The sequence below is a fragment of the Zootoca vivipara genome, chromosome 5 (genome assembly GCF_963506605.1).
Source record: "Zootoca vivipara chromosome 5, rZooViv1.1, whole genome shotgun sequence".
Lineage (NCBI taxonomy): Eukaryota > Metazoa > Chordata > Lepidosauria > Squamata > Lacertidae > Zootoca > Zootoca vivipara.
In genome coordinates, this window is record NC_083280.1 from 15,608,606 (window position 1) to 15,635,910 (window position 27,305).

Genomic DNA, 27,305 nt, shown 5'->3' on the forward strand with positions numbered 1-27,305 from the left:
TTTATACATGAACAGCTCCATCATCAAGTCAGTCTTGTATTTAACGATTCAACCCAGAGGCAGTAGTTGATTGGGAATTCCATGCATAGATTCCACACAGGTGTGTGAGAGGGGAGGCAAGAGGGATGGATGGCTCCATTCCTTCTCTAGCAATTTGCTTTGTTTCCAAGTTGGCTGTGGAGGAAAGGAAACTCCCCCCCCCCTTAGGTTCTGATCCTACTCTGCTGGGCCATTTGACAGAAGACTTTTTTTTACACTAGCCTAGTATCTTGTGTTTCCATGACAGCAATGGGATAAGGGTCTTCTCTTCTTCTTCAACCAGCACAGAAACACCAGCTCCTGGCCTCCTACAAGGCTAGTAAGAACATTTGCAAGCTTGTTTACGAGGGGGAATTTGGCTTGATGACCTTTGGGTTTCTTTTAAAGCTATGATTCTAGGATACAATCTAGGATAACAATCCATTGTTGTATTATCCTAACTGGAGAAGTATGGACTTGACTCCCATTCAAATAAGGAAAGAGGGAAAGGCCTAACTCTAGTTTCCTATGTCAGATATCATTCTAATTTCCTCTTCAGAACTAATGCCCCAAGGATGTCTTAGATCTGGGCTTCCAGTTCCTCTCTGCCTGGAGGCAGCCCTCATGACAGTGGGAGATCGTTCGCGAAGGATTGAAGGGAATGGGCTTCACTCGCAGTATAGTACTGGCTCTCGCTCTGGCATTGAATGAGGGGGGCAGGGAGGCACTGAGTGCAAAAGCACTTCGCCTGCCGAAAACTCTCCAACAGCGCCATTAAGAAGCAGAGCTTCTCCTGTTAACTAGAGCTTAATTGGGCTAAAGTACAGGCGTGTGCTAGAAGAGATGAGATCACAAACTGCGGAATTAATCAACTGCAAGGACTTTAAGGTTTGAACTTGAGATAAGACTTGATTTGGTACAAAAGATGTGGGGGGGGGAGCGCCTGCGGTTTCTTTGAATTTTTCTTCTCTACATTTATGATTCAGCAACTTTCCTCTGAATGTTAGTTCAAATTATAGTTGTATAAGCAAGGATGGAATAAATTGGATTATAAATATGGAATATAACATCAAACGGAACTGTGTATAAAAAAAGGAAAAGGGAAAAAAGTTCCATTTTGCAAAAGGTTTACGATGGACCCTTAGAGCTGACTCTTCCCCATCTGTTATTATTTACAAAGTGAACTGAATAACACTAAAAGGTCTTGGGATTTAATTTAATTGGAAGTATGATTGCTCATTTATCTTCAGTTGGAAGGAAGGATGAAAGGAGTCTGTGAACTGCCAAAGAACTGATAAGGTTCTTTACTGAGTCATCTGCAGTTCGACAAACCGCTCTTCTTCCCATGTGGAGAGGAAAAACGGTGAAAACAGTTTATTTACTGGGACAGAGTGTCTTTTGCAGCTGCAAAAAGTTGCAAAGCAATGACGCATGGGACAGAGCTATGGATAAACTTCTAGAACAATGAGATATCAGCTCCAACGAAGGCATGATGGATAAAAGCAACAACCGGGGTAAAGAAAGACATAGCATCTTACAAGGACAGGAAGAAACACCACAGACAAAATAATTGCCATACACAGGAAGAACAAGCATATAGTTTGAGTTCCTCACTTGTAGTTTTATAAATCATTTAATGTGTCAACACTAGAAGAAGTTATTAACATTGCAGTTGTTGTATAAGGGATTATTATATGACCAGAATGTAATGGAAATTAATAAGATTTTGGCATGCAGAAATATAGAAAATCATCAAATCTAGCATGCGGGGGGCACTTTATCTAAATTATATGATATGGAATTTGAACGATTGGTATTAATAAGTGTATTATAAATTGGTATTGTTATAATGAGGCTATTATTGGATTGTAATTGAAAACTAATAAAAATTATTATTTTTTAAAAGGATGTCTTAGATCTAGAGGAATTGTAAACTCATTGCAATCTGCCACTCAGTACACTCAAGGGAATACTCCTCATATATCAAAACTATTTTTTTTTTATTAGTCAGCGGACTGTAGTAGAGCCAACTCACTAGCATCTCTAATAAGGGCTTTAGTCCATTTATTAAGAAGATAAAAGATATATTGGGAAAGAAGAGGAAGAGAGACATACCTAGTTAATAAAACTGAAAAAGCTTAAATTAATCCATAATAGAACTAAGGCACAAAAATAGATCAGTGTACTAACTGGTACTGAAAAATGAATTTAACATAAAAACTATATAAGGAATATTTTTACAGGCCCTGCTTGGTACAGAAAATCAACCGTACTCAAGACATGCCAGTCTTTTAAAGCATGCTGATATTTGTGGTTCCAGCGGTGATACCAAATGCTTAATAAAACCCATTCTATCATCAGAGAGGATGAATTTTTAACAAGAATTTAGGGGACATACCAAACTTGTATCAAAAATTTAAGTCAGGCAGCAGCAGCAGCAGCAGCATACATTAAACAATCTTCTTTAAAACTGTCTATAGAGGGGGTGTGGGTGTGGGTGTATTGGCTCCAACCCCACTGTATTTATTTATGGCTTTAAATGCATAATTTCTGTATCTGTTACAAGTTTTATATGCCTTTGCAATATAAAGTATTCTCTGCTATTTGCTATGCTCCAGCAGCAATTTCATAGGTAATTAACAAGCGAAGACCTCCAACAACCAGGTTAAACTAATGTTTTGTGCTCACCTGAGCTGCATATTCTGCTTCTTTGTCCTTTTCCAAGTTAGAATCGCAGGTACATTTTTGCTTTATTACCTGCTCTAACTTCTTCTCCAAGTCCCTTTGCTCAACATAAAACTCTTGCATTCTTTGAGCATGCTCAGTCTGCAAAGATTCAAGTTCTTTTTGCAAATTCTGCTGCTCTTCTGTTAACTCCTTCATGGCTTTTGAACTACTTAACATTTCTACTTCCTGTGAAGAAAATGACCAGAATTACACAGTGTTAGCAACACCACAAAAGCACAAAGCATTTATTTCTGTATTGCAAACTTCTACGGTCACTGTCATTTTTGTATGCAGAATATAGCTTCAAGTTTAGTGGCACTTATTTGAAACCAGAGAATGGATAAATTTCATGTTCTTAGCAGCTTTTCTCACAAATATATATATAACTATGTTTGGCTTCTACAGTCCATATAAACTAGATTCAGTTTGATGTATGCAAAAATCATACTGTATGCTCAGTGGGAAAGCATGTACTTTGCATGCAAAATGTTCCAGCTTCAATCCACAGCATCTCCTGGTAAGGGTGGGAAAGACTCTCTCCTGTATGAAACTCTTTAGCGAGCTGCAATGCTGTGCAAGGTCTTGACTTGGTATGCGGTATCTTCCTATGCCCTACCAAAATTTATTCATCAATACGGACCATTTCAGCTAAGTTTGCACATGCACTGGATTACCTATTACAAGCTTGCACATCATGTTCATGAACCTGACAGCTAGTGAACTAAAACCAGTTTAGCAGCGTTACTGTAAAATTTGAGTAACCTGAGTCAGCCCTTCAAATCCCTGGTGTATGTATATGAAACAGGAACACTGAAAAAAGAATGAGCTTGGCACCCTTCTTGTTTAAATTGCCTCATTGGAGAAACTCATGTCTGACCATTCCAATTTACAAATGATATGTTTCTGTAACTATTTCCCAACCCAATAATGTTTCTTTAGCTATTTTTCAGTATGTCTGTAAAACCAAAGATGATCAACATTACCACTGGAACAGCTGTTTTCATAGAATTATAGAGTTGGAAGGGATCCCAAGGGTCATCTAGTTCAACCCCCTGCAATGCAGGAATCTCAGCTAAAGCACAGAATCATAAAATTGTAGAGTTTGGGCTTCTCTCAGCCTCTCCTCACAATCGTTTTTTACTTTCTTGACACTTTACCCAGCTACGCTTTGTGTTCTTATTCCAACTCTTTAAAAAGTTCTCGAAGCCGAATGTTATTTAGTGCCATCAATATATTTTCTTTAAGCTACCTTCAATTTTGAAATCAAATATTGGGATGGAAAAGGTTTTTTTATGTTTAATGCTTTATTATGATTTTGCCACCCAGAATTGCTAGGGCAACCCAGTCAGGTGGGCAGGATACAAATAATAAAATTATATCAGCTTCAATGAGAGACCTAAGAAGGAACTGCACACCACTAACTGATGGAATCTAGCAAGCATATTTACATCTAGACAACAACTACATCGGGGCTGGCAAGGTTTACCTCGCCTGGGCCGGTTCACTCCAGCAGAGATCCCTTTGTGGGCTGGACCGCGTGCATGCCCACAATTTCCACCGTCAGCGTCTGCAGAGACGTGATTTCCGGTGTCGGTGCAGATGCGATTTCCGGTGCCGCAGAAGCGAGTCCCTGCACCACGCTGCACCAGTTTACCGCAGCACATGGGGATTCACCGAGCGGGTTGCTCGGTTTGGGGGTGGCTTGTGGGTCGGTTAAATGACCCCCATGGGCCGCTTGTGGCTCATGGGCCTTAGGTTGCCGACCCCTGAACTACATGAATCTAAGGGGGGATATGAAGTATCCAACAGTGAACCCAGATCTTTGTTCACGTTTCTCTGGCTCACAGGCTACATGATTCAATTTGATATCTGCACTTGTTATGCACAGGCAGCTCTTGCTACTTACTCAAGGCGCACTGCAGAATCAGGAGTTTAGCATATGTCTTTCAAACTTAACACTGATTGTATTTACTCTTATCTGAGTGAAGTCTCACACTGTCAAAGGGCAGTGTACACCAATCTAGAAATACTTAACACTTTTAAACAATGCAAGCAAGAGTCATTAATAGACACTCAAACCACAGAAGGGCTCTTGTGTGAAGGTTTCATATCACAAGTAAATAGAAAAGCTGGCAGAGAACTGGTACAAAGATAATCGCACTAATTAAGCCCTTAATCCTTTGCAGCAGAGTAAATTTCATGCTTATTTAACATGCTAATGTTACACATAAGCATAAGCTTGTGTAAACACCTAAAGTCTAGTTGATTCACTTTTTCTGCAGTCTTTCCTGGATCACCTATTGCCAGGCATCCCCAAACTGCGGCCCTCCAGATGTTTTGGCCTACAACTCCCATGGTCCCTAGCTAACAGGACCAGTGGTCGGGGAAGATGGGAATTGTAGTCCAAAACATCTGGAGGGCCAAAGTTTGGGGATGCCTGACCTATGCTTCTGTATCTGTTGGCCATCTGTTTATCCATCCCAGCTACATTTTCATTACTCCTCAGCTCCCTCTTTACTCCCTCACCTCCTAATCTCTTATCAAGACTGCTACTTCTAAGTTCTGCACAATGCTGGAGCCAAGTGTTAAACAGTAGGCTTCAGCAAGGCACTCCTAATTCAGAAAACTTGATCAGGCCCCACTCCGGATCCCAAATGCAATGAGGTAGCTTGCACAACCCCTAAGTAAAAATTAGGATTTAAAACCCTAATTAAACATGTGATTGGTAGTGGTGAGAAAGAGGCAATGCCTCCTCCATCTCCTTATCCCCCCCCCCCGGCCCAACCTTTGATAGCTATGGTTTGGTCCAGGTACACCTGACCTGAGGTGATGTGGAGCTGCCTCAGCCCACTTTATAGATAAATCTCAAATCAGGTCAAATCAAACTTTGTTCAGTTCAGGATCCAGGATTTGTCTGGAACCAGATGCACAGCCTATTCTATAGCTGCAGAGTACTATACAGAATGCTGAAGGATTGTCCCATATGGCTTCAGATAGATTTTTGTATATACCAAATAATACCCTTTCTCCCACATTCAAGTCAAAATTGTACTGGAGGTGGTTAAATCAGTCTTGTGATCTAATCCACAAAATTAATCACCAATATCAATTTACAGAAGCCTATGCTAGTTGTTGCAAGTGATTTGTGCCCTAGAGGTAGAAATGGGGAGGTGTGGCAATCAGTGTTGTAGAACTCCCTAATAATAAATAAATAAATAAATAAACAAACAAACAAACAAACAAATAAGGACAGTCAAGGGGCTTCCAGTTACATTACTGTATCCAAATTGGCAGGGAGGTCTATAGGCAATTCTTTGTGGCTATCTACAACCTGAGTTTTGTGTCTAATGCTATCTCAGGTATCTCCATTCCAGACTTCTAATCCTTTGCATTTTGTGTAAGGAACCTCTGGACAGAATATTTCCACAGCACTTCCTTCCGTGCTGACACACAGTCTACAATGTAAGAATTTATAATCATGCAGTCATGGCGTTTTAGCAAATAATAATAATAATAATAATAATAATAATAATAATAAGCACATCCAGGTGGTGACTTTAGACTCTAAAGTTTATTCCAGTAACACCTGAGGTTTGGCAGCCAAGTCAGCAATTTCAGGATTATATTAGTTTATAGCATATTAAGTTAGTGTGACTTGAAATGAGGAGCTTTACCTTGTATGATCCTATTATTGTAGTTAACACTTCACAGTAAACAAGATTTAAAACCACTACAAAAAGTTATGCAACAAGCAGGTTTCAGAAGACAGAACAAAGCTAAATCAAACACATGCCGTACCATCTGAAGATGTTGCTTCTTTTGCAAAATTGTATGAAGCTTTTCTTGCTGTTTTATATATGTTTTCATTACATCTTCCATCATCTTCCCTTTGTCATCATCACAGCCGATATCACGTGGAAGAGTCTGAGATGAAGTTTGTGCATTGCTGATTACTTCCACCACGTCTTCTGTAGTCACTTTGGAAGAGATCTGTTCAGCTTTCCTTCTGCTTGCAGGTTTAATGGATACAGGCCGCTCTATAGGAGTCAAAAAGGTTGGAAAAGTAATGATTGTTGAAATGCGACACTGGAAAGCAGCTGCACGTTACAAGATGCAAGTGTACAGAAAGATGTTTCGTTTTCCTACTCACCTGAATTAGCACACACTTCTGTACTAAGTTTCAAATCAACTTTCTCTTGTACTTCAAGAGAAAGATCCTGAAAGAAAATGGCTTTTTTACGTTTGCCACCGCTGTGTTGCTTCACTGACTGTCCCGGTAGAGATTTAATTACCTCTGAAATCTTCTCTGCGGTTTTAGTAGCTTCTTTACATTGTGGCACAGAAGAGGTAAGGGACACATTGGGAGCAACCATTTTATCACACATATAGAAGTAGTAGCTGGAATAAAATAAAAACAAAAACGCAGAATTAATAAAAATTATTTAAATCAACTGATTTTGAACCAAGCATGAACTATTATTACATCCTAGGTTTTAAAACCTGGGAACATGAATTAATTTGGCTTTGGTTACGCCAGAACAGATTTAAAATGGAAATCTGTTTTAAAGCAGTTGTGCATATTCATTACTTAGTCTAACATGATAAAAATCAATCAACTAAGGAAAGCAAGATAGAAACCAAATCAACTAGTTGCTATCATGAGATATGAATGTCTCATTGGCAAGGATGAATAAAGAGAAAGTTTTAGTTTTTGTGTATTACTACAGTACCTCACCTTATTCAACTCTGCACCCTTGAAAATTTGCATAATGCTTTATCACATAGATTTAACTGTATATTATACAAAACTATGAGTGCTCAAATTGTGCAGAAGATGCCACTCACATTGCATAAATAAACCACATTATAGTAATGGAGCAACTTCGCTTTTCCCACAGATGAATATCAGCAGGGTTACAGCTGTGAGTTAGTTTAAAGACATAGCAGAATAATTCCTAGTAAAACCAGTTCCTTCCCTTATTAACTAACAAAGGCACCCTACCATTTTAAGTTTTTGCTTATTTACATGAGGACCGCATAGTTTCTTATGTGGGAATGGCTGCACCAGTGTTTCCGCTCCCAAAAACTGCATCTGCAAACAAATTGCTACAGAGCAGGTAAGAAATGCCTGTGTTCTCATATTGAAGTGGAGGCACATATAGGAAAAGTAAGCTGCACCGTAGCAGCTAAAGAGCTCTGTCATCAGCTTTGTAGACAGTCTTAATATATTTAAAGAAAGACCACCCTTTAGTGTAAGATTCCCATGGTGGCACACAATTCATGGAAATGAAACTAATAAAATAATTCTTAAGTGGAAAGTGGAAAAAAATTCTATGTGTAGCAGGCATAAAAGATGTCCAGCATAAAACCACAACCTAAAGCCAGTTACAGAAGATGCTGAAATGTCCTTTCAGTGCTTGGCATTTGTATTTGCCCAGACATCAGAGCTGGCACCAGGAGAAAGCCTCTAAGGAGGGCATGCTAAATATGGCCTTCTCCCACGTCACTATTCACTGAAGTGGTGTAACCCTCAGATGAGGGCCACTGATGAATAATGAAGAGTTCAGGTAATCTCATACTGTAGCAGATGACCTTTCATATAACCTAGTACAAGCCTCTATTCATCACATCCGCCCCACCCTCCAAAATTGGAAATATAAAAAGTGATAACACCACCACGTTCTGCAGGTTCTTGTACACTACCTTGGCAATCCTATGTACATGGAAGTGCTTTGAACACTAACAACAGCATATAAATCCTAAAAGCATACTTTCCAAAGTAGTTGCAGCCTCAACTACTCTTCTTTCCTATGCAGTTTAAATAATAGAATCATAGAATCATAGAGTTGGAAGAGACCACAAGGGCCATCCAGTCCAACCCCCTGCCAAGCAGGAAACACCATCAAAGCATTCTTGACATATGGCTGTCAAGCCTCTGCTTAAAGACCTCCAAAGAAGGAGACTCCACCACACTCCTTGGTAGCAAATTCCACTGCCGAACAGCTCTTACTGTCAGGAAGTTCTTCCTAATGTTTAGGTAGAATCTTCTTCTATTTTATTCCCAATAAATAAATATAAATATAATATAAACTACATGGGTATTCATACTGCTATTTAGAAAAGGAAGATGCAAAGAACACAATTAACTAAGCAAATTTTAGTCACAGAATCACAGAATTGCAGAGTTGGAAGGGAATACGAGGGTCATCTAGCCAAGACCCTGCAACGCAGGAATCTTTTGTCCAACGTGGGGCTAGAACCCATAACCCTGAGATTAACAGCTTCATGCTGTACTGACTGAGCTTGTTTTAATGTTTTCTCTTCCATTTTCCTGTTTTTGCATTTGTGTTATGCTGTAGAAATCTGAAATAATAATGTGCAATAAAAAATGCTTTAAAGAAATTCTCCTTGGGGGATGGAAGCCAGATACATTTTGAAAACTATTACGTATACTTGGGACGGGTGGACAGAGGGAATCTGTTTAGCTGGTAGATATGTGACCATACTGAAGCAATGTGCTCTGTTTGTGAAATTAGCTGAGGAACGGTGCATGTGATAATTCAACTGCTACATCAGCATTATACAGACATGTCATCAGCAGAGCAGAGCTTCCCATGGTTTCAGTGAGCTGTGAAGCGTGTCAACTGTTCACATGGCTGAAAGACAGCTGCATTTAATTTGTGACACTGACGAGCAGCTATACAGCGCAAGTGGAGTCTCCCATGCAGCAATTTAATATTTGCTCTTAAAACAACTTTTGAATATAGAGTGAAACTGCTATTGCACACACACACACACAGTGCAACAATATATGCTCAATTAACTCTGGACCAAATCTAGCCTGAGAAAAGCAGCTACTTGACAGGCTGATACAAATCACCCCTCGCCGCCATCCGCTTTAGGAATCTGCTTCCTAACCACATAGGTACTTGCTGCTGTAACACATCCAGCTTTATATTAGCCTAAATTGTATATGCAGGCAAATCTAAGAGAGAAGCAACAGAGAAATCTGTGTCAGCTTCAGCAGGGTAATCAACCTTGCAGGTAAGCGGGAAGAGCTCAGCTTGGAGAAAAATGTGAATGGGGCAGAACTGGATTGCTTGCAGAACTTCAAGGGATAAGTCCATAGCATAGTAAAGAGAAAGCTCTAAAGCAAAAGGTGCAGGTAACTGAAGGGCTGAAGAGATGGCATAGAAGAGCCAGGAGACACAACAGGTTCCAAGAGCACAGTGAAAGTTCCGTTACACTTGCACTGGTCTGGTCCCAAAAGATGTAAGGAGCGAGGAAGAAAGAATCCACTTCCTGAGTCTCCTCCTTTCAACATCCGCTTGACAAAGCTTAAAAGGCCCATATCCCAGGCAGCCAACTTCAGTCACTCAAGCAAGTAAGTAGTCATTTTCCCTACATATGCATCTTAGTGTTCAAGCAGGTCTTCTCTTAGCAGCTGGTTTAAGTCCCGGGAGGAAAAGAATGAAGGTGGTCCCAGACAGGAGTTTATTGCAGAATCAGTGCTGCTCAGGCACAGATATTTTTCACTGCACTCACAAGACATCACCAAAATGCCAGCTGATTATTGTTTGCATTTAATCTGGATTTTACCTTAATGTGGAAAAAGCAGTACATAAAAATAACAGCTGGATATGGAAGGTCATTTTTAAAAAATGGGGGGGGAGGGTGGGCCGTTTGTCCCATGAGGTGACATTTGGGTGGGTGGCCTCTATCGCCACACCCTACTTTCATTTTCTTTACGTGATCACACAAGCTAGCTGTTTTGTTTCTGGCAGCTGAAACTTCACAATTGAGTATGATTATTTCCATCAATTGCCACATGCTGAAGTCATAAATAAATGTCAGCAGCCTGGTGCAAAGGAACTGTTCTCTCAGGAATGCGACAGAGTACATGTGACAGAATACCTTGGGAGTCTGTAACTGCAATACATACATTGGGCTCTATTAATATGTTTGTTAATAAGGTGCTTTTGCACACGACGTCTATGAATCTTGCACAAAACTTATACAAGTCAGGTAAATATCAGTCTTGCGCAAAAGCTCAGTTTTACAAAGAAATCAAGAGTTAAAATAACAGCAACTGCAGTGAGTGTACCAAAAGGAGAAAAAAGAGTGGAAACTGCTGTGGAAGAAGTAGCCCATAATACCAAAGTTCAGCTCTACAGCAGACTGGTCTAGAGCAGAAATGGGGTATATCTGGCCCTCCATATGCTTTTGGATTACAAATTCTGTAATTCCTGGCTGAGGCCAGGATACTTAAGATTCTGAAGGGAGATAGAATCCAACAATATATGGGGAATCCCTGGCTCAGGAGGCCTATAATTATTTCTTAAGACACATGTTATATATGTGACCACGTTCACTTATTGTATGGACTACACCTCATAGCTGGTCAACCCTCCCTTTTTTGCAGGAAACTCCCTTATTCCAGCGCCGTTTCCCGCTGCTATCCTGGATTGTTAGATATACCGTAGACTGTCCCCAGGACAGGTGAGGCTGCTGATCCCTTATTTTCAAATCCGAAAGTTGACAGCGATGCTACACCTCTAAACTTTCAACTGGCAGCAACACAACTAAACTTCAAGTTGTGCATCCACTGCTTATATTCTTGACAAAAGGATGTTACCTGGGCTGCATGAATGAGTGCGGCTGATTAACGGAATCTGCTTCCTGCTTTACAACTGGATACCATTGTTGAAATTCTAGGTTATACTGAGAATCTGCCTGAGGAGGGAAAAACAAAAACCAGCATTTATGTTTTATGATACAACATTCCAGTTATGAGAGTTATGATCTGGAGGAACTGCTTTACAATTATTTGTCCAATGTCATCAAATTAGGCAGGAGAAATTACAAGGCAACAAAACGGAAGCAGCAGTAGAAAAGCAAGATTACCTCAGTTTCCCGCATTCCAATTACAGGTGAAAGAATTAGCAGCTTTCTTGAAAACTGGTCATCTTCCAGCTTTTTTACTACAATAAATATACTATGCCACACACAGGACCCTGCTCTGGACAGGGCTCCCGTACTGGCATGGGGGTGGGCTGGAAAGCCTCCCAGAAGTGACCAAAAGTGACCCTGTGCTTCTTTTGATCAAAGTACATGCTTCAGAAATATTCATATATTGTGTCAATGGCAGCATATGGGATTTTAATTCAAGGTTCTTAATACCATCGTCATAACAATATATATCAGTATAAAACCTTCATAATGGATAAAGATGGGGAAGGAGGTAGGGATTTCCATGGCCAGATAAAATACTTATTTCAAATATGACAGCTTAAAAGAACCTTGAGAATTTCAACTTTCATTTCTGAAGGTTCACCAAGTATAGGGCATGACTGTGGAGAATGAACAAACAATGTTGTTCTTCCCCTGATGAAGGAGCACCCATAGAATAATAACTGAAAAATCTCAGATCAGGAAGCCTAGTTACTGGCTTCAGCCTCTCTTTCTTTTAATCAGAAAGCAAATTAATCAGGTAGATTTTTATAGAAAAAAGTAAAGAGGAGGAGCTGGTAGAAGTCTAGATGCAAACCTTGTCTGCAAAAGCCACATGGCTTTGCCACTTCAAAATGTGTTTTACACATATACATTAAACACTGTTTCTTCTGTAGGAAAAGTATCGCATTGGAATAAATTGGGCCACTTCACATGGGACAAAAAGCCTAAATGGAAAGCACTACTGCATGTGAAATAGCATCTCAATTTGTGTGATAACTGCAAATTGCTTAGAGTGAGAATTTCAGAGATATAGAATTAATTCAGTTTTACCATTATATATATATATATATATATATATATATATATATATATATATATATATATATATATATTTCAGTTTTACCATTAGCCCATGACCTTGCTTTCTCGTTGTTCTATCCCAGTTAACGAAACATAGACCTGAGTTCTTAGGAACCGCTTGTGAGAATACTTCAGAGCCAGCATGTGCTTTGGCTACTCATTACTCACCACTCAGTTATATTGTGAAATTAAAAAGCAAATTTGTTCCAAGAACCATTCATAGTGAAACTGAGAAGCAGAGAACAGAAACAGAGTTTTAGTATGTTTGTGTTTAGATCACAGATGGTGAAACTTCAAGACACGGATCCTCCCCAGGGCAAATCTGTTTCAGCATATCAAAGTGCATGCATCTGTAAGCAGATCCTTTTCCCCCCCTTTGCACATATTTTCACAAGACACATGGAGATGTATATGTGCACCAGAGGAACTAAAAACAGCTGGAGTTCCTAATCATAAGAACTTGTCTTCAAAAACATTTGTTTCTCCCAAATGGTGTCACAAGAGGACACAACATCCATCATGAGGCTACTAAAAATGATGGAACATCTCAGCTCCAAAAATAATGCCAATCCTTTTAACCACTCTGCACTTGAAGGCAACAACACCTTGCACTATGGCTTGGGATATTGTACTTAATTCTCTTTTCAACCTTCCCCAAATCATAATTAATTAAAAACTTGTTCTGACACATGCAAGTGTATTATGAGAGTCAAATAAAAATTTACCCCGTCGTTATGTTTTTAAAAGGAATGGACTAAAAGTTTCAACGGTAACATTTTTTAAAATAAAGGCAAGTCTTGAATTTCCCCCTCCCCTATAAATAATAAATTAAATTTTTAAAAAATACCACCCTGAGTAATTCTTATGCAGCACTGTTTCTCTGATTCTTGCATTTTCAGCACGTACAATATATTTAGAGTCTTGGGGGGGGGGTGTCAGCCAAAGCCAGTTAGGTGTTGTTCATATTAGCGGAAGGGCATTCCTCTACCCCTCCTCCACCCCCTTTTTTCTCATCAAAATGTGAAGATCCCCAGAATCACTGCATCTTAACTATTCTTTTGCTACTTTGCTTTTCACATCTCAGAAGTGTTAGAAGCACTGCTGAAGCAGCAGAGTGTTTCTAGAATTTCTGTTAATGCTAGATAAGGATGTTCCTATTCTCACACATATAAATTTTCCTCATAAAATCTTTAAGTAGTATTTTACATTCTGTTAACCTAAAGGAGCGGATATAGTTGTATCATTCTTACTCAGATGCACAATTTCTCCTGAGATAATGTTAATTGTCTTGCATTTTACAGATAACTTGCCCAAACCCAACAGCAATAGTTCCTCTAGAAAGAAAAAGGAGGAATCACCACAACTCAAATGTAACCAGCTTTCTTTATATATTTCTTTCCTCCCACTAGGGAAAAAAGGGGATTTGGAATGATGTTCAGAAGTATGTTCAATACACATTAAGATCAGTGTGGTCCCTTCTGTTTCTTCATGCAAATGCATAGTTGCTCAACTACAAACATACTAATACTAGGGTTGCCAGACTCAATAGAGGACAGGACTTCTGTGCCTTTAATTGCCCTGCTCTCTTTTGAGTCTGGAAACCTTAAAGAGAAACCAGCAGACCCTTTGTTTAATTTCCAAGCAAAGGGTCTTTCCAGACTCAAAAGAGAGCAGGGCAATTAAAGGCACAGAAGTCCTGTCCTCTATTGAGTCTGGCAACCCTTACTAATACCCTGCCTCCAGCAGGAAGGAAGGTAGGTAGGTGAACAAGCGTGTTATTCTAAGGAATCGTGTTGAGTGTAGAATACTGACAGAGAGGTCCTTAGCTCTACACTTCTTCCATATTTTAGGTAATCACCCACTACCAAACAAGCACTATTCTACACGTAAAATGAGATGAGAATATAATTCCCTGAAACTGTAATTTAATATTCTATCCACGAGACAGACAAGGCCTATTAAGTATGAGGAGTCTCACATTGGCACATCAACAAAACCATAGTCTTCATAGCAGTCGTTGTGTCCTTATTTAAATTCTCCCTCTCGCACAAATCACTCATTAAAACTCATATTGTGAAGGCTCATGGAAAGGTCATCTGTATTTATACAGCAATATGTAAATGCAGCACAATATTTTGGTAATACATAGCCCTTCATTAGCCATATTGCAATAATGCAACAAAACGATAATGAGGTTGTTTATAAGCCTTGAGACACAATGTATCAATCATTTTCTTTTAAGGTAAGCCAAAATATTGTCTAATGAGTTACCATACCTTAAGCTGGGTTGTCATTTAATGAATAGCAACACACTTGCTACATCATTAATGATCATATAAACCTGATTAAGCTAGGGAATTTACAGTTTCTGTTGCCATAACAAGTTCAGTATCTTCTTAGCCTGTGTACCTAGAACTAAACAAGTAAGCTCCTAATCACCCTCTGTGGTTCAACATTCATTTAAAAGTAAAGGTACCACTGACCATTTGTCATCGCGGACAACTCTGGGATTGTGCACTCATCTCGCTCTATAGGCCGAGGGAGCCGGCGACAACACCTCTAGGCAAAACCTCACATGAACTTTACTTCTCGCTACTATATTTTACTTGTCCTCCACTTCTCCCAACAGGCAGACAGCATAAGAAAAATGAAGAAGCTAACTAAATGGACTGATTTATATACTCATCCATGAACAGAAGTTGATCCACCAAAATCCTACAACTTTTATCTATTTACTATTACTATTGGAAAAGCAATAAATAAATGGAAAGGGTAGTGATTAGCTTTTCCCCCTCTCCTAAGTTTCGCCTCTAGAAAACCTGGTATTTTAGATGGAGTAAGTTAGTGCTGTTTCATTTGTTGCCAGTTAAGCTTTTGCTAGTTATGAATTCTGAGTTCCCACCTCCTGCTTTCCCATCAAGCGTAACGGGGGGAAAGTGTGTGTTTATTTCGTTTCAGAGTTTTCTTTTGGCAAATATCATGGACATTTGAAATTTACAGATATGGAAAGTTCAATGTATGTGCAACCACCAGTATAGCAATTGCTCTCCATGAAGGAATTGAGTTACAGCTTGTCACTACCCTTAAAAAGATACATGCAATGATTCCACCCATCTTAATGCCTCCTCTTCAGAATTCTTAGGCGCGCAAGCATGAAGCTGAAATGGCTACAGATATGCCCAAACTGCATTTTGAAATGACTGCATCACAGTTTGTGGATGAGGCTTGCTGCCTTCATCAGATGGGGCCACGTAAACATATGAAGATGCCTTATAACCAAATTAAACTACTGACTCTTTTAGCCCATTACCATCTGCTCTGTCTGGCAACATCTCTGCAGTTTTTCCCCCTAGCTTGCTATCCAAGACTATTAATTGGAGATTCCAGAGACTGATCCTGAGTCACTCTCAATAAAGGCCATCGCTCAGTGGTAGAGCATCTGCTTTGCATGCAGAGGGTCCCAAGTTCAATCCCCCATATCTCCAGGTAGGGCTGTCAGAGACCCTTGCCTGAACCCTGGAGAGCCACTGCCAGCCCGTATTTCCCATCCTCTCATCTACACTGGCTTAAAAAGAAATCTCTTGGTGCTTCTTGCTTGCTCTCAGTTTCTGACAACCTCCACCCATCAAAAGAAGCCTTGCTGAGTTTTTGGAGTGGGACCATATTTCACTGACAGACCTCACAATTTGCATGCAGAAGGTCTCAAGTTCAATTCATACTATTTCCAAGCCAGCTTAGATGAAATCAAGCAACACATGCTAGGAAAAGGCTGAAACATTGGGGAACCTCTGTCAGTCAAGGCAGATGATACAAGGCAGCTTTGTATGTTTGTGCATTTGTAGTTTCTTTGATGCGTTATGAAAGACACAGTATATAGTACGGACAACAAAAAAACTCCTAAAGGCTACTTATATATAAAATTTCTCCAGGTGTGTTCACATCTCTGAATTGAAACAAACAACATTTTTCTGTTTAGAAGGCTGAAAATACGAGGTACTTCTGGGCTTTTAAAAGTAGACACAATAATAATAATGGGAAAGATAATTATAGATATTTAAACACTATGCTCCAGCATAAAAGATATCTGTGGGTCTCGTTATCTGTATTCTTTTGGTGCTCTTTTAAAATAAAGCACAATGACTTCTAACTATTTTCTTAGCCATATTTAATTGTGGAACAGTTTACAACATGTAACACCTAATGAAAAAGACTAACTCAAATTTTGTAGAATGGACACTGCTCCATGGTTACATTTATCATTGCCTGCTGCCAAGCTATTTATAACAAGCATGCATGCGTGTGTGTGAAGTAAAATCAAACAGGCAAGTCTGTACATCAATGTTAATTGATGTTCCATGCACTTAAGTCAGTTAGGAAGCAAGAAGTAAAATTACAAACTTGTTAGCTTATCTAATATCCCTGGGTTTAAAAACACTAAAGTATTATTTTGTTGTATTTGCCATGATAGCACTTCCTGATAACTTACGTTTTTCAAAAATTTAAAGGGTCCAAATTTACATTTAGGAAACACATATTTAGAATACTTTTAATGCAATTTTAAATGTTAATTAAATGCAAATATTTTACAACCATAAATAAACTTACTTTAGCCTGGATTATTTTCTGATTTTTCATGCTGAATTTTTCTTTCATTTCTTCCAAGAGACGCTTCATATTTCTCTCTTCTGGCTTGCCTAAATATTTTTTGTTAATCTGAAGATAGCAATGCCATTTAGCTGATTCAAAGCCCCAGTGGCAGGTCCTCTTGTCAGGAGCTCGATGAGAATGCATCACAAATGTTTGGGGAGAAAACATTGAATAGCACTCTAAACACTGGATACATGGCGAATCTGGCTGAAGATAAAACTGTGGAGCAAATAAACCCTGACACTTTCCCAAGCATTCGTGCTCTACTTCAAAGGCACCACCTGTCTCTTTTAGCTGGGCCAGTGAATTCTTCGCGTGAAGCAGGCTGCCATTTTGAGGGAAAGTGCGAGGGCGCAGCAATGCATTGCATAGTCTCTGAGCATCAGTCAGTGTGATCAGCCCACAAGAAGGGGCATTAAACGGAAGGATTCCCAAAACCTTTAAGATGTGAAGCTGGTCTGAAGTGCACCTAGAGCAATAGATGTAAAGTTCATCGCACACTGTGTTAATTTGCTGTAAAGAAAAGTCACGGAGCACAGAATTCAACACTTGAGGCAAGCAAAGTCTCTTTTCCCCTCCAACATTAAAACAAGATATAGACTCCCCTTCCAATACAGTCTGTGTCAGCTCTGTAGAGCTGTCGGAAGGAACAAGCAGTGGACCAGGAAGGATCTGGGGCGATGGAAGAGGTACAAAGACAGAAGACGTGCTTTCTTGAGAATGGCGAGCAGAAAATGCTGCTGGTCCTCCCAGCGAACTCTGGCTACTTAAGTGGAATTGTGCCAGTGTATGTTTCAGCCCTGGATTTAAGTTCAAGGGCTCAGATGCTGCAGCAGTGTTCGGTTTGGCATCTTCCTCTCTGTCCTCCATAAAGTTTTCTTCACATTCATCCAACTGTTCCTTCTTTATTGTTGACAATTTATTTACCACAGTTTGTATTTGTTTTACATGCATTTCTGTCATAGCTTTTTTTGCTGGAGGACTGTCCTCTTCTTCTGCTGCAGACCCCTTCTGCTTTGGCTGACAACCATGGGGAAAGTTTGTCTGTGGAGCTTCCATAGCTAAACTTTAGATAGGTGACTCTGAGGTTTGATCACTGGCAGGTCTTTCAAATCTCAATTCCTGGTTGTCTCAGCTGCTCAACCAGTATGGCTGCTTTTAATTAAATAAGACACCAAAGGAGGAAAATGCAAAGTTCAACACTTTGCATTTAAAATCACAGCCTTTGAAGCTAAGGAATCACCTAGAAATATGTCATTCAAAAATACTTTTTCTCTAATTAACTAAATATAAAATGAACAACCCAATGCACATATAAAAATGTTTTCCTCAAATCTTCAAGTCACTGGTCTTGCAATTGATCCAGTGATTTTGATCCAATAGAAAACTGTGATTTAGTACAAAGTTAAGCTTTGAATGAGATTTCAATGTCTACAGGCTCTTCGATCAGAACACAGAAGTTCTCACAGTCTGAGATGCGCTGCTTTCAAACCTACACTTTTATAAGTTAGAGGGACTGGAGCTGTATGTATCAATCTTGTTATTCGCACTATCATAGATAAGGTTTTGGATTTAGTGTCCAACAAAGTTTTCCAGTTCCATCAGTCTCAGTATTAATTCACCAATAAACACTCGACTGGAAGTTGATCCTAGATTGCTGGTTGTGACTATATGTATAAAGGCGACCATTGCAAATAATGAAAATAAGCTCCCAGCCATCAGCAAAATTGATTTCTTGGGTTCATCCTTTCACAAAATCTGAATGGGGGGGTAGAAAAACAGACAGGTATTTTATAATCAGAAAAGTACCAAAGCAATCAAACAGTTTCAAATTAAATTCATATATTCTAAATATGCACACTTAACACAGCAATAGTGTTTCCCGAACTAACATACCCTGTTTCTCATATTTTAAGACATACCCATAAAATAAGCCATAGCAGGATTTTTAAGCAGTCAAGGAATATAAGCCATACCCTGAAAATAAGACATAGTGATAGGCGCAGCAGCAATGCTGGCCGCGGCAGGAGGAGGAGGGAAAAAATAAGACATCCCCTGAAAATAAGCCATAGTGTGTTTTTTTTTTAGGAAAAAATAAATATAAGACGTGTCTTATAATATGAGAAACACGGTATTTTGATCAGTGAGAGTGCAAGCTTGAGTTACAGAAGCTTATCTTGTTAAAATATTCTGGGCATTACTTTCAGACACTTAATCAAGAATAGTCGAATAACAGAGATTGCTATGCGTATTTTCCCTTAGAACCAAAACTATTCACAAGAAATCCATGATCTCTCAAGATCTTGCCTTGGCAATGGACTGGATGACAGCCAACAAACTGAAGCTCAATCCAGATCTAGAGCAGTTCCCTAGACTGGATGGATGGGAGGCTGCCTGCTCTTGAAGGCGTTGCAATGCCTCAGAAGTAGCAGATATGCAGTTTGAAGTACTTCTGGATCCTTTAGTGTCGCTTGAGGCTCAGGTGGCCTCAGTTGTGTAGAGTCCTTCCATCAGCTTTGGCAGGTGGCCCAGCTGCACTTCTATCTGCACCTCTATCTAACCACTGTTGTCTATGCTCTGGTAACCTGTAGGTTAGATTACTGTGATGTGTTATACATAGGGCTGCCTCTGAAGACAGTTTGGAAATTTCAACTAGTGCAGGAACTGGTGGCCAGGTTGCTCACTGGGGAAAGAAGGTTTGAGCATATTACATCCTGACCCACCAATCCTAACTGCCGATTAGTTCCCAGGCCCAATTCAAAGTGCTGATTTTTACCTATAAAGCCTTAAATGGCTCAGGATTTCCAAAAGCTGCCTAGCCCTACTTGTGGGGGAAGGAGGCATGTTTTCTTCTGGCACACATCTTTATATTTCTTCTCCCCCATTTATTCACCTGTGCATATTCAACAATACAGACATGTGCACTCCTGATATCTTATCCACCCCCTCCATTTTAATGTATTAACTGTTTAGACATATTATGAAATGACAGCCTGTCCTGCATATAATACAGGTCCTGAAGTTAGCTAGGCAGAATGTAAGCTAAGCAGACATTCCACTTGACTTCTCCTCTCCTCCCCTACATATTCTGCTCACTTTACTCACATTCCACTCAGTATTTACCCCATAACCTATTTTGAAGGGGAATGGAACAACGTTGGGGAAGCAAGTGTTAGTTTCTCTCCCACCAGCTTTGTTCCCTTCTCCTCTTGCCCCAATTGCTATTTCCTGGTCTCAGAATTCTCCAACATTTCCCCATAAATCTCTCTCTCTCTCTCTCTCTCTCTCTCTCTCTGTAATGCATTTCTCACCCCCTCCCAATTCACATATTTGTTATCTCTGCTGTCTCCAACCCCCTCTCATATTTGTTATCTCTGCTGTCTCCAACCCCTCTCAATTACCTTTTCCTCACACAGTGAATCTACACAATAGAGGTTATTTAGAAATACAGGGGTGATTAGAAAACAATAATTGTCTGGAAACAAATTATTGCATGTTTAAGTAAAAAAAAATACTCTTGGAATTTGTAGAATTGAAAAAAAGGAGCACTTCTCTCTCATACTTGGTAAATTCAGGATCTGATCAGGGCTTGCTGATCAGAAGGTCGGCGGTTCGAATCCCTGCAACGGGGTGAGCTCCCGTTGCTCTGTCCCAGCTCCTGCCAACCTAGCAGTTCGAAAGAACGTCAAAAGTGCAAGTAGATAAATGGCGGGAAGGTAAACGGCGTTTCCGTGTGCTGCTCTGGTTCACCAGAAGCAGCTTTGTCATGCTGGCCACATGACCCGGAAGCTGTCTGCGGACAAATGCTGGCTCCCTCGGCCTATAGAGCGAGATGAGCACTGCAACCCCAGAGTCAGACATGACTGGACCTGATGGTCAGGGGCCCCTTTACCTTTACCTTACAGCAGAAGACAGTCCTAGGAAAATCAACGTTCCCTTTAGCCTTTTGAAACTGGTATACAAAACACAAATACTTGCACTGCAACCATACACATTTTACATTTGGAACTTCTGTTTCTCATGCAATAATAAAGAATGACAACACTACTGTTGCTTCAGACAAAGCAACTCCAGCATAATGTATTTTTTAAAAAAAAGCAGTGCACTTTCCCTTTCAACGCTTATACCCATCCCTTCTAGTTTCTAGTTAATACTCAGCATTTTTGTGGGGGGTGGGATACATTTAGCACAGGAGTTCCTCACTCCCTAACATCACTAGTTTCAAAAATCTACCATGTAAATCAGCCCACTTCTCCCATGACTAAATGCATATGCTTTCAAAATAGTCTTTCTCCAGACTTCCTCAACACACATACCACAATTACATGATTTATTTTACCCCAAAGACAATCAGAGCTTCCCACTTCCCAGAGTAACTTTTTGTTAAATTACCACACTCCTTCCAAACCTAGCCCTATGAAAAGAATCACAGAGAAAGACTTTCCCCTAAAAATCATTCAAGGTGTCACAAAGAACCATTAACCTTACTAATATCCACCTAAGATTCCCTTTATTCTACCCTCCCAAAGACATGCAAAATCTCACAGAATTTCTTCTCTCAACATCTTTTTGCATTAATTCACAGTAAGCCACCTCCTGAAGAAACACTCAAATATATAAATACCTGTATTTTTATTATTTAAATTTGCATACCACCCTTCATCCGTAGATCTCAGGGCAGCTCACAGCATAAAAATTCAAGATAAAAACACAATATACATAATAAAAACAAAACAAGAACACAAACACATTTAAAATGATATAGGATGTTAGCTCAAAGCCTGGTTGAAGAGGAACGGTTTCATCTGGCGCCTAAAGGTGTACGATGAAGGTGCCAGGTGAACCTCCCTGGGGAGAATATTCCACAAACAGGAAGCCACTGCAGAAAAGGCTACTAGCCTTCATGGCACTAATTTTTAAACTGCTTCAGATGATTCCTTAGAAAGGTATAAGGGCATCCTCAATGGGAAGATGGTAAACAAGCTTCCTTGAAAGCTCACTCAGTACTTTCCACCACCCTGCCTTTGCAAACGACCTATTGAAGATTTTGTCTATTCTAAGATCCACTCACCGAGCAACGGGGAGGCCCACCAGATTGCACGAACAGTGTGCACACCCTAGAACATTTCCCAGAATCCTCTGCAATATGCAGGCATTCCAGAGCAGGTGAGCAAGGGGTTCCTCAGCAGCCAAGTCAGTCTGTGTGGAAAAGGTTCCCTGCAGCTGGAAATCTTTGAAAGCAACTCACTCAGTACCTTATAGACTGGAAACTCCTTGTCCACAAACACTTCTGTTCTCAAGTCATGAAACATCCTAAACCAATGACTTAACATTCCCACAGCCAATGTCAGTGTGCCTTTGCTTGCAAACCCCGGTCTGCGGTCCCGACAAAAGCGGCCCTCCACCCCCCAGCCCCACCACGACATCCTGCGCTGAATCATTCCTGGTAGAAGCTGCTGCTGCTGCTGCTGGCCCACCCCCCACCCCCACCCCCGGTTCCTCCGACCGCCTTCTATTAGGAATCTCCTTCCACACCTCCAGCTCCAGAACCCCAACTCAAACTCCTCTTCTCGTGGAATTTCCCTGCCCTGCCCTGAACTAAACTCCTTTCCCTTCTGGCATCAGACTTAACCTGCTGCTGCAGACGCTCCTCCCCCGACAGGCGGCGAGGAAGGTTAAGTCTAGCTAGCAGAGAGGCGGCGGGGGGAGGGAAGGTTAGGCCGTGTGGGGCGGAGAGTCTGCAAAGAGTCTCTCCAAAGACGCCCTCAGATTTTAACCTCCTCCCCTTCCAGCCGTATCGCCCCTTCTCTCTCTGTCCTACCCCAACCCCCCGACGCCACAGCTTCCCTTCCCAGGCCGACGTTGCTCTCCAGAACAACCTCCCTCCACCCACCCCACTCGTGCATATTTGTCTAGTTTATTGCATTAAATAAATAATGTTTAAGGAAATCCTTTCCCCCCCTCTTTTTTTTTGAGGGAGGTTGTAAGTCCGATTCCCATCGCGCAGGCGATCCTTCTCCGACACACACACAACACTCACTAAGTAATAATTACCCCCACCACCTCCAAAAAGGAAGCCTATTTCCCATCCCCCATCCGGACAGGAGGCGAGCCTTCCCCCCCCCCGGCACCCCCTTTGCAATCACACACACCATCCCTACACACACACACACAGCAACTGCTCTCGGCTAACCCCACTCCATTCCCCTCCCCCATCACCCTTCCTCCCCGGGACCATCCCTTTCTCTCTCCCCCCATTGCCTCAGTATAAACACGGCGTCCCCCTCCCCATACATACACCCTCGTCTCCCCCCCCCCTCACGCCCAACCCCCCCTGTCCCGCTTCTCCTCCCCGAGAGGGTCCCGCCGGCCGGCCTCACCTTCCTCCGAGGGAAGCGAGCGTCCTTTCCCCCGCTTCACCGTCCATACCTCACAGCCGGGCTGCCCCCGACAGAGGAGCAGAAGCCGCTGACGCGCCGCCCACCCGTGACCTCACTGCGGAGACAGAGGAGGAGGAAGGAAGGAGGAGGCGGCGGCGGCGGCGATGGTGGTGGTGGAAAAACCACCGTGACTGAGACGGAGGCGGCGGCGCGCGGGCACGAACCCTCCAGGAGCGCGCGCCCCGCCAAGCCCCGCCCACTGTCTGGGCCAGCTGCTGGCTGGCGCTGGCGCTGGCTCTGGCGCTGTGTGTGTGTGTGTGTCTCTGAGGGAAAGAGCGCGTGAGGCAATACTTTCCCTTCCCTTTCTGTTTGCCTGGGAGAAAGCCAGCCCGTCTGCGCCGCCGTGTCCTCCTACTAACCGCGGAATTTTCAGAGCTGTTCCCGTTGGTGTCCGCCTTTCCCCACTTACATCTTTCCCACCAGGTCGCCACCACGTCCCCACAGAATATAAACACAGTGATATACGTCTTCCCCTCGCACCCCTACCATCCCTCCTTTCGCTCTTCCCAGGCCACCCAACAACCGAATGGCTCCGCTGCCCGCGTCTTCCTGTCTGCCCTCCGCTTCCCTGTGCCGCATTTCTCCTCAGCGTCAGTTCACACGTTACGCGGGGATCGAAAAGCCCATGTTGGGTTTCCCGCAGGAAAAATAAACGAGTGAACCACGGCGCCCTCTGGAATGCACGCGTCTAGAACGTCTCGAAAGCAACGCTAGTGCGGGGAAGTCAGCTGAATACTGCGGTTTTTACGTTGTTTCTTACTACAGTAGTTATTTACTTGGTTTCGTCTGATCCGTCGGCTCGTCTCCACTGCGGTTGCGGGGATAGCTACCCCGGAGATTTTGATGTCTGAGACAGGAAAGCCAAAGGCATTCCCCGCATAACAATTAACTCGAGGGCACTAGACTTCCCAAGTGGATTGCGGCTCTGACTCAGATCTTTGTCTGTCTGTCTGCCTCCCGGGGCGACCACCCTTATCTCACGGTGAAACTGCCTGTTCTTGTTTGTCCTCAGCTTGCCTAGTCAAAACACTTCGCCCAGTTTTGCCTGCTTCTTTGCTCCTACCGGCCAGTAATTGGGTGAAAGTTTGTCACTAATTCAACTCTTTTAAAGCTGAAAAAGCATACTGCCCAGCAACCAAAGTGTAAACACACAGTTGAAGACTCATGGGCACCAGCAGTTAGCTTTTCCGCTAAGCTTTGCCACAAAGATTCGGGTGAGAAGGAAGGGGAAAATAAATAGCAAGCAGTGTAATAGATTGCACACATAGTACAACACACACATGTATGCACATGCACTATTTTCTGTCAACACATGCCATTGTATGGGCCACAATCCAGATATAGGTTCACACAGCCCAAGAAGTTGCTAGGAAGGCACATCTCTACTGTAATGTAAACCACCCTGAGCTTATTTTAATTAATACAGTGTATCAATATATGTATAGCAGGTGTTTGCTAAAGAAATTTACCCCATCCAATTTTTGGCAAAGGAAAGCAAAGGGAGAGGGAAAAGGATGAATTCAAGCAAATTTATTTACATTGGACATAGTTTAACTTTAGCTGATGTAAGAGCAAAAGGGTATAGGCAGCAAGGTGCAATGGGGAGCAAACTGCCCTGGATAGGTCGTCCCCTTCTCCTTGTGCCCTCAATCTTTCCCAGCATCAAGGTCTTTTCCAGGGAGGTGGCCAAAGTATTGGAGCCTCAGCTTCAGGATCTGTCCTTAGTGAGTACTCAGTGTTGATTTCCTTCAGAATGGATGGGTTTGATCTTCTTGCAGTCCATGGGACTCTCAAGTGTCTCCTCCAGCACCATAATTCAAAAGCATCAATTTTTCGGCGATCAGCCTTCTTTATGGTCCAGCTCTCACTTCCATACATTACTACTGGGAAAACCATAGCTTTAACTATATTATACGGACCTTTGTCAGCAAGGTGATGTCTCTGCTTTTTAAGATGCTGTCTAGGTTTTCATTGCTATTCTCCCAAGAAGCAGGCGTCTTTTAATTTTGTGACTGCTGTCACCATCTGCAGTGATCATGGAACCCAAGAAAGTAAAATCTCTCACTGCCTCCATTTCTTCCCCTTCTATTTGCCAGGAGGTGACGGGACCAGTGGCCATGATCTTGTTTTATATATATATATATTGAGCTTCAGGCTGTATTTTGCGCTCTCCTCTTTCACCCTCATTAAAAGGCTATTTAATTCCTCCTCACTTTCTGCCATCAAGGTTGTGTCATCAGCATATCTGAGGTTGTTGATATTTCTTCCAGCAATCTTAATTTTGGCTTGGGATTCATCCAGTCCAGCCTTTCGCATGATGAATTCTGCATATAAGTTAAATAAGCAGGGAGACAATATACAGCCTTGTTGTACTCCTTTCCCAATTTTGAACCAATCAGTTATTCCATATCCAGTTCTAACTGTAGCTTCTTGTCCCACATAGAGATTTCTCAGGAGACAGATGAGGTGATCAGGCACTCTCATTTCTTTAAGAACTTGCCATAGTTTGCTGTGGTCGACACAGTCAAATGCTTTTGCGTAGTCAATGAAGCAGAAGCAGATGTTTTTCTGGAACTCTCTAGCTTTCTCAGGGAAGTTACCTTCAGTACCGGTAGCTTAAAAAATCATATAAAATCAACTCCTTTGCCAGTTTCCTCCATTCCAATGCTATTTTGCCCTTGAAAAGGGGACTCCAGGAAGTGCCCAGAGGTGACAATTGCTGAGCTGATTGATGGCCAAGGAAAGCCTAATCCCATCACCAGACTTGCCAAGGGGTCCAGACATGCAAAGGAAGTTCTATTGTACTTTGATGGGTGGGACTTCAGAGGTGTTTGCCTATGCTAGTCTTATACTGTGTTTCCCCTATTTTAAGACGTAGTCATAAAATAAGCCGTAGCAGGATGTTTAAGGATTTGTGAAATACTGTATAAGACATACCCTGAAAATAAGACATACCTCCGCACCGCGCGGAGCAAGACCACCGAGCGCCCCAGCCAGCCAGCGGGACCCAGCACGCCAGCCGCGGCAGGAGGAGGAGGCGGCCTGCAGGGTCGGCGCTCAGCAGCGCCACACAGAGCGGCAGATCGAGGAGGCGGTCTGCCAGGTTGGCGCTGATCAGCGCCGCATGGAGTGCTGGATCGAGAAGCCGGTCTGCAGAGTCGGCGCCCAGCAGTGCCGCACTGGATTGAGGTGGTCTCCCTGCGGCGCTGCTGGGTGCTGACCCTGCAGGCCGCTTCCTCAATCCGGTGTTCCGCGCAGTGTTCATCGGCGCCGGCCGGCAGGTCGCTGGATCGAGGATAACAGTAATAAAAAAAATAAGACACCCCCAGAAAATAAGCCATAGGGCAAATAAGCCATAGGCTTATTTTCTTGAGTAAAATAAATATAAGACGGTGTCTTAAAATAGGGGTACTGTACCTGGATCTTGCCCTGACATGTCTGCTTATGGTAATCTTGAACCAAGGGCTTGTCTGGACATGTTTGCCAAGGTTGAACTAATGTAACCCCTGTCTACCCCTCCCCTTTGGTGACATGTCAGTGAGGTAAATTTGATGTATCAATGATGCTGTGCGAACTGTATCCTGGGATATGGTGGGAAGTTTTAAAAGTCAATGTCACCTATTTAAAAGTCAATGTACGCTATTTGCTCCGGTTGGTGGC

General features: G+C 41.9%; 1 protein-coding gene across 1 annotated transcript in view; it reads right to left on the bottom strand.

Moving 5' to 3' along the window:
* Positions 1-23,793, bottom strand: part of SKIL (SKI like proto-oncogene) — a 32,146-nt gene extending 8,353 nt beyond the window's left edge. Inside the window, exons 1-6 of the mRNA XM_035133268.2 lie at positions 23,586-23,793; positions 17,164-18,963; positions 11,381-11,478; positions 6,896-7,143; positions 6,544-6,782; positions 2,707-2,931 (exon numbers count right to left, since the gene is read on the bottom strand). Of these exons, the coding sequence (XP_034989159.1) occupies positions 2,707-2,931; positions 6,544-6,782; positions 6,896-7,143; positions 11,381-11,478; positions 17,164-18,264 (1,911 nt within the window). The 5' untranslated portion in view covers positions 18,265-18,963; positions 23,586-23,793. The remainder of the gene's footprint in view (positions 1-2,706; positions 2,932-6,543; positions 6,783-6,895; positions 7,144-11,380; positions 11,479-17,163; positions 18,964-23,585) is intronic.
* Between the last annotated feature and the right edge of the window lie 3,512 nt (positions 23,794-27,305).